Here is an 8,219-nt window from a genome sequence, read left to right on the forward strand (position 1 = left end):
CCCGGTTCAACGGGCTGCGGGCCTGGATGAAGGACCAGGAGATCGTAGCGGAGCTGAGGACCCCGTTTCCTGTAGTCTCCCCTCGCTGGTACCGTCGATAATCACGGAGATACCGGACACATTAACCGTTTAAAACACGGATCTCTTACCTGGACATAGTTGTTCTCGCAGTATTCCGCTACCTTCGACAGATTCTGGTAGCTTTCCACAAGAGCTCTTTTACCAGCCGGAATCTCTTCCTCTAATAGCATTTGTAGTTCTGCCATCTTACATCCTCGGCGTGCCTCTCCTCCTCCGGGGTTCGGCGGGGCTCGGTGCTCTGGAAGGGGGGAAGGGGCTCTGGTGAAGGGGCTCCCCCGCCTGGAAACACGGTGGGGCTGCTGGGATGGACAATGCAAATCCCGTCACCGTTTATGATTTGGTCACCGGTGAGACCGGCGATTGGTTGAGAGAGGTGCTGCGAGGACGTAATGCCCAATCAGATGAGATTGCGGTGTGAGCTCCAGCGAAACGATAAACGCGCGTCTGCGTCAAATCATGCACTGAGATGGGTCCGTATTATTATTACAATTAGATTTTTTTTATTCCTTTAAGTTTGTGGCAAACAATTATCATTTACATCCGTTCACATTTGCACTGAAATAAAGATATGTTTGGTATCACTAATGTTTGTCTTAAGATAGGCCTACCGTTGGAACGGTTACAAATTACGCCAATCAAAAATGCAATGCAAAAGCTTTTATTTTCTATGACATTGTGTCGATGTTATTCATAGCGGTGCTTTAATAATATATATTTATCTTAATACCTCAGTAGGTGACCCTCATAACATATTAACGACACATCTGGCAGGTTAATTGTTAGAAACGCTTACTTTGTAAACATGTTTAGCTTATCCAACAATAAATACACGTTGTACTGGTTTGAACCCTAACGCCAGATAATGACCTGCACAGTGGGCAACACTACATTTCCCATAATGCTCGGTGGGTAAATCTTTAGTGAAACAGAGAGTTGTGGGAATTGAAGGAAAATATATTTCGTTTCGCCAACAAGTGTAGGAGGTGTTGCTGGAGAGAACTACAGTTACCATAATGCCCTCCTGATCATACGGTCACTGCTCGGCTCATCCTTGAGATGGGCTTTAACGGAGCCTACTGCAGATAAGGACCAACATAGCCATAGGCTGTGTTCATGAACACTAAGAGGACAACATAGCAATTGGCTGTGTTCATAAACACTAAGAGGACGTTTCTGGGGACCTTCTGACAGGCCTGACATCTGAAACAAGGTAAACATCAGGGGATGTCTCATTCATCTGCAACCTCCATTCATCTCATGGGTCAAAATAATCCTGCCGTATTTTACAGCTCCTACACACTCACAACGTTTCTCGGTACATAAGTATTTGGTTTGTGTGGGCTTAGTGTTTAGACATGTCATGTGTATTGAAGCCTTGAAGATCTCATCTGTCGTCCTGGTCCACACAGCATGGAGCAGGAGTCCAGCCTGGAGGCCAGGTTTGATGCCGCAGTTGGAGTTATCCGGAGTTTGCCTGAGGATGGTCAGTGTCTGTCCTGTCCCAGTGTCTGTCCTATCCCGTCCTATCCCAGTGTTTGTCCTATCTCAGTGTCTGTCCTGTCCCAGCGTCTGTCCTTTCCTGTCTCAATCATTTGACATTCATTGACCTACATTTGAAAGTGTCATTTTATGGCATGGTCTCTTAATGACAGCAATGTGTTGCTAAAACGCCCTAACATTGCAATATTTGGTCACATATAATCTCAAAAAGCCAAATATAGTACTCAAACAATGTTTCATTTTGACGGAGAAACCCCCAACCATGTCAACCATGTCAAATGTCAACAAAACAACATCATTAAAATTTCTCCTCACATAGTATACATGTTCATAATAAATATACATTTTTATATTGTTTTTTTAATTATTTTTTTTATCAAAATATGTATAAAGTTACTTAAAACCCTATAGTTTCCATTTGAAGGACTATAACAGGTGACGTTTATCCTATATTATAACTACTTCATTAATATAAAACTAATGATAATAATATTTTGGGCTTAACTCATGGTGATGGATATGAGGATGTTGATGAGGATAATGATGGTGACTTTAATTAAACATGTCTCTCCCTCAGGGCCATACCAGCCCTCTGACAACATGATGCTGATGTTCTACAGCTACTACAAGCAGGCCACGCTGGGGCCCTGCCATGCCCCCAGGCCCATCGGCTTCTGGGACAGTCGGGGGAAGGCTAAATGGTCAGCTTCCTTTTAGCCAAAGAATTGTTCTGTTTTTTGTGTGCGTAACGTACTAGAATGCTAGCTAAGAGCTACGTTATCTACAAAACTGATTGGGAGCTTGAATAGAATGAAATGGTACTCTAATAATCCAATCATAAATATGGGGGTCACAGCAGAAACTAAGATCATTATAAATAAATATATTTATAGATAAATTAAAAGAGAGAACATAAATAATGAAAACAAGAAATATACAAAAAATAAAAACATCTATCTATCTTGTTTATCAACGAGCATTAGTTTCTGTTTATCATGTTTTGAAATTCTAATTTTGTAAGAAGCAGGAAAACTATTGCAGTTGCATATGGTCATTAGTTGTATTTATTATATTATTTTGCAAAAGAAGAGGCAGGAGCGATTGTAATATATGGTAATAGCCGATCATCAATTATGTATCCCTTCTTGTGCCTAAAGCAGCCAGGTGTCTGCGATAGTGTTAAAAATGGCTTTCTGTGTGATATTAATGAACATATCTTTATTCCCTGAGGCCAGAAAAAAACATATACAGCATATGGGGGGAATCCATTGTGAGCAACTATGTGTGCATAATTTAACAGGGTATGGCTTTACACTATATTAAAACAATAATAAGGCGGAGTATCTGTTTCACGATTTCTAGGTTGACGTTTTACGTTTATAAACATTGTTATGGCAGAAAGGTACACTCCCTTTGGTGTTCAGAGCCCATCCAGTGGGGTGAGCTCAATGTAGTGTTCAAAGCCCCTCTAGTAGGGAGGCGATTTGCATCAACTCAAATGGTGGCATCACTGGCAGGTCTCGATATTTGCCTGGGCAGATTATTTTGGTATGTGAGACAGTGTGTGAGACGTCAATAAAGGTCTGATAGAAAATCATGTCTACATGCTGTTATGAGCTATATTAATCTATTGCTATTACCTGCTGCTGTCATCTAATATCATTAAGTTTATCGTAGCCAATTTTTGGGAAAATTCTATGACAGTTTTCAGTCACTTTTTCCAATGTGTGACGCTTCCAGGTGAGGCTGTGGACATTAGGGATTAGGGACATCCACTTAGGCCAGCCACTACCTTCCCCCCTGTCCCGCCCTGCAACAGGAAAGAGGGAATCAATTGTGTTCGCCATCGATAGACTTGCAATCTTTGTTTGGGCTCTCTTTGCCCATGTTGCTCACATGGATGCTAATATTTTTGGTTCTTGGCAGGGATGCCTGGAGCTCTTTAGGAAATATGACAAAGGAGGAGGCCATGATCAATTATGTTGACGACATTCAACTGGTAAGCTCTTTCAGTATTAACTCTGACGTCGTTAAGGTTTAACTAAGTCATATTAACATGCACTTGGAATTGAAGAAAGAACAAAGCAGACATCCTGATGTCGATTTAGGATTATCTTTCTTATTCAGTGAGGGGTAAAATCTTCATTCTATAAATTAGAGAAGGAGAATTGCTCTGATTGTGGGAATGGAAAGTACCAAAATATATCGGTTAAATTAGCATTAGTGTTATATATAATTGGTTGTCAGAGGGAAACTAATGCGAAATACTATGTCAAGAAGGTTGTCTAACTAAACATAAACACTTGTTCGATGATAAGATATATTGTGTAAATAATTGTTATCATTCAATCACTTAAGACATTTAGACCCAACATGTACATATACACCTCACAATAAGTACATTTTTCAGAAGAAGGTGAAACAATATATCGCTGTAGGTACAGTAAGGATGTTCGAAGAACCAAGTGCCAAGCACTAGCATTCTCTAGTTTAAAAAATTCCCTGTATACAACAAAGATTGCTAGGATAAGATGCTGCACAACTAAGTGTATATATATCTAAGTACGACATGCAATAAATGCGTACATTAAGTGCCAGGACGTACAACATATAATAAGTAGGAGGGGTGGGACGGGATGGCAGACTACGTGAACTCTGAACGGGTGAGTCTTGAGACTTTTGCGGAAGCTTTTGAGCAACTCGGCGGTCCTGACATCGGCAGGGAGTTCGTTTCACATCTGCGGTGCCAAAACAGAGAAGAGTTGTGAATTTGATGATAGACTTTTGCTTGCTCTTAGCGATGGCAGTACCAGACATCCAGCTGAAGTAGTTAGTAGTAGATAATCCTGTGTTTTTTTGCACTCAGATTCTGGAGACCATCCCAGTCTCGGAGGAGGTGTCAGAGCTTGTAGAGAAGCTGGGTAACTTCTACTCAGAGGTGGACGGAGCTGGAGATCAGGTTGAGCAGAACGAGGTGGACAAGAGAGCCTTTACACGACCTTTCGCAGAATGTGCAGGTGAGAGAGTGATTATGATGTTGTTGGTGATGATAATGATAAACAGAAAGTTAGAGTCCTTTTACCATATTCACTCAGAATGAGCAAGTCAAAGTATAGTTCAAGATGTGTTTTTGACTTTTTTGTTGTCATGTATCATTGATGAAATTTAAAAAATAAAATATGCAGATAAGTAGATAATCAAAGTATATAACAACTATATAAATCCAAACCATTTGCCTCCACCATCTCGCATATGTGTTGTCATGTAACAGAAGTGTAGATGCTCACTTCCTAATTGCCATTTCATCCTGCATGTCTTCTTTCCCCCACCAGATGAGCTCAGAAAGCCCAAACCACTGATGGAAGGCAAGTCCTCGCTGGTTGGCGACACCCTTTTTTTTGTACTTCAGCTCAATCTTAATCACAGACCTTTTTACCAGGGCAGGCAATGCTTTCTCTCTGCCCTCTGCTTAAGTCAGATATACCCTTGAGGCTTTAAGTAGAAGAAAGAAAATGTCCTATATAGTCTGTTAATGTGTTTACTGTTCTTCATTAGCTCTACAGTCTGTCTGATTGTGCTATGCATGCTGCCTCATCCTTTGATTTCACATGTGGTTGGTCGTAGGTGGTACACTGCTTGCTCTGTTTTGCTAGCCTTGTAGAGCTGGCTGCAAAACTGTGGTTGGTTTCATAAAAATTGTAGATAGATCACATAGGTCACCGATAGTCATCTAATCCCCAATTCAGGCTTCGGGGATTTGTGGGAGGATATTCAGAACCCAGGAAACGACCGAGATGCAACTAATGATCTCTGCCTGGCCATCTGTGATGGGGATATGGATAAACACAACAACAGAGAGCACATGGCCGCCAGTAATGAGGATATACAAAGGAACAGCATAGCGTTCAGAAACAAGGAAAGTAGTGATTCAGAATTCAGTGACGTCGAGGGGAGCTCCAATGGAGACGACACAGAGGACGAGGACGAGGACCAGGTGGATGAGGAGGAAGCTAAAGGTACCCCTTGGTAGTTTTAGGGTAGCCTTTTGTGTCTGTTTTGTGTCATTAGCATTGCCCTTTTCTAAAACACACACATGCTTACAACCTGACAGGGTTTGGTAGACGGGTGCTTTGTTCTGCGATTCAATAGTATTTTTGGGGCCGACATACCTTGCAATCACTGTGAATTCCATAGAGAATGCTGAGAAAGGACATTTGAAGTAGAGCTATATCATAGCATTGTTTTGTGCTACAGAAACTAAAAAAGAAATTGAGCTTCTGTGCTCGAACTCCATCAATCAATCAAAAAAAAAAAAAAAAACCTTAAGAACTAAAACTAATCAGTGGGAATTTCTTTATCTGATTCTCTCTTTTTTGGTTGCTCCTAATGTCCTTGTCCTGGTTGGCTTCAGGGGGCCCAGAAAGGAGGAGGACCCCCTTCCCCGGGCTACAGGTCTGGGACGAGGGCAGGTGGTCGGTGAGCAGCATGGATCCCAGCGTGTCCTCCGTCACCAACGGGATCCACAGCTCCTTGAACAGCCAGCTGGAGGACGAGGAGCTGGCCTCGCTTCAGCCTCATGCACCAAGAAGCTCAAACATGAGAGTCAACGGTCGTCAGAGTGGTGAGACACTAAGACACCGTTTAGGTCCTCTAAACACATGGAGCACACACACCGTTTAGGTCCTCTGAACACATGGACCACTCACACCGTTTAGGTCCTCTGAACACACACATCGTTGAAGTCCTATGTACACATGGAGGACCATGTGTGAGTAACACAATGAACCACATGTGAATTTCGTTAAACAAATTAATAAATATTTCATACTGACAAAGGTATTTCATTTGCATGATGTACGTACTGTAAATGTATAAAGTTTTTCCTTGCATACTCATAGATAACAGTGGTGCCATTCCTGAGAAAAACCACAGAACAGCAGACTCGGACAATGAAGAATTCTGTGATTCAATGGAACATCTGGCTATGGAAGAGGCAGGTTGACAAGATAGAGAGTGTGTTTAGTAGTTAGAACTTACACTTAAGTATTTTAATTATTAAGTATTTTCTAAGAATAGGAAATACCTGACATCTAAGTGTCAGGAATATCTATTTCAGTCGTCTGGATTCAGAAAAACCTCAGGGAGACGAAGGGAGGATGTCAAACAGCACGGACAACCCCTTCTTGAATATGAGTTTGGTACAGTCCGAACCCCAAGCTCCTTATCAAGGAGAGGTAGAGGTAAGCGTACAATGGTGAAAGAATGAATGTTGTTATATATCAAACAAGGTGAAATATATAATTCCCTACTACCTCAAATCCTAAAATGGGTCACTTGTTTCAGAGTCCGTGTCACCCAGGACTTCCTCTGGCTCACAGCTGTGTGTCAACATGGTCGCCGCTTGTCAGTGCGTCTCTGCACGAGGACATTCTGGAGGCGTCACAATGGGTCAAAACAACGAGCAGATAGCTACTGCGCTGCTTAGGTTACAAGAGGACATGGCTAACGTGCTACACAGGCTCCACACGCTGGAGGTTCTGACTGTCTCACAGGTGAAGACCATTAACGAAAATAACTCATTTTTATTTTGCACATTTTTATTTTGTGAAATTAAAACAAATGTTGTAAGATCACTTCCATTGTATCAATCCCTTCAAGCGGTTTTAAATTGGGAGATGAGTCGCAGTATGTTTCAATCTGATGTCTTCTTCTTGCTTCTAGTCGAGATCCCAGTCGCCAAGGCAGGAGGGATTCTCATCCCTGACGCACAAATTCATTAAAGTAAGTATCCACCGTCCATTGGTTCTCAATGACATTCCATGATTTTTTTTTATATATTCCTTTACCTTTTCTTTGGTAAAATAATATAAATCAATGCAACTTCTGTTTCGCAGTTCCGGAAATATCTGTGGTGGCCTTTCCCCTTCTCTCCAATCACAGCAGCATTGATGACTTTTTGGCCCCTTGTTGCCCATTGGCTGGTTCAGCTATACTTACAGCGGAGGAGAAGGTGAGAACAATACAGTCCTAGTCAAATACTGCATACACATATTGAATCTACAAAATGTGAAAAAATATATAATTAAATTTGGTATATTGGTATATTTTGCGGTAAGCAGGGATAGTATACTTCAATGAACGCCATACATAGTAATTTTGTTTTTTCAACTGCTGTTTCCTTCTAGGAAAATATGCTGATGTTAACCGTTCAGGAGTGCTTCTCACATGTAACATGGAGATGTAACATGGTTTCGGAAGAATTCCATCCCCCAAGGGAAGTGGTGAACAGCCATGTTGAAACAAAAACATGTCTGAAAGGGAAATAAACATTGTATACAAACCGCAAAAATACATTGTATTTTTCTGCATGTAGCACCTCAGATAATGGTTTAGTAAGTACAGTCACCTAGTTGGAACTGGTTTAGGTACTTTATTGCAATAGATTTAGAAAATTAAAATGGCCTTTTTAAACAGTTCTAATGCTTTGACCAACTGTAGTTTTATTTATGTCATATAATTTGACAAAATAGTAAGCCTATAGCTGGACCTGATAAACCTTTTTTAATTAATTTAATTACATTTTTAATGATTAAACCAATAGAGCCTGCTCTTTTTATTTTCTAAATGTTTTTCAAACA

The 8,219-nt window shown here is 41.0% G+C and overlaps 2 protein-coding genes across 4 annotated transcripts in view; one reads left to right on the plus strand and one right to left on the minus strand.

The window, feature by feature from the left end:
* The window catches only part of LOC132463601 (abl interactor 1-like), a 33,789-nt gene extending 33,386 nt beyond the window's left edge, over window positions 1–403 (minus strand). The window contains 1 exon segment of the mRNA XM_060059882.1: window positions 150–403. Within this exon segment, the coding sequence (XP_059915865.1) occupies window positions 150–266 (117 nt within the window). The 5' untranslated portion in view covers window positions 267–403.
* Window positions 404–1,095: 692 nt separating this feature from the next.
* On the plus strand, window positions 1,096–7,930 carry LOC132463600 (acyl-CoA-binding domain-containing protein 5-like). Of its 3 annotated transcripts, XM_060059878.1 has the most exons (14): window positions 1,096–1,291; window positions 1,491–1,564; window positions 2,159–2,282; window positions 3,508–3,580; window positions 4,448–4,598; window positions 4,914–4,946; window positions 5,328–5,597; window positions 5,993–6,202; window positions 6,480–6,574; window positions 6,698–6,821; window positions 6,925–7,133; window positions 7,303–7,362; window positions 7,476–7,591; window positions 7,767–7,930. In XM_060059878.1, exons 2-14 carry the CDS (start codon window positions 1,492–1,494, stop codon window positions 7,777–7,779), a joined length of 1,551 nt encoding a protein of 516 aa, XP_059915861.1. In that variant the 5' UTR covers window positions 1,096–1,291; window position 1,491; the 3' UTR covers window positions 7,780–7,930. The 3 variants fall into 3 exon arrangements, with proteins under 3 accessions (XP_059915861.1, XP_059915863.1, XP_059915864.1); XM_060059880.1 differs by lacking the exon at window positions 7,767–7,930 and having other exon boundaries at window positions 7,476–7,700; XM_060059881.1 differs by lacking the exons at window positions 4,914–4,946; window positions 5,328–5,597 and having other exon boundaries at window positions 1,097–1,291.
* Window positions 7,931–8,219: the final 289 nt, after the last annotated feature.

The sequence above is a fragment of the Gadus macrocephalus genome, chromosome 8 (genome assembly GCF_031168955.1).
Source record: "Gadus macrocephalus chromosome 8, ASM3116895v1".
Taxonomy (NCBI): domain Eukaryota; kingdom Metazoa; phylum Chordata; class Actinopteri; order Gadiformes; family Gadidae; genus Gadus; species Gadus macrocephalus.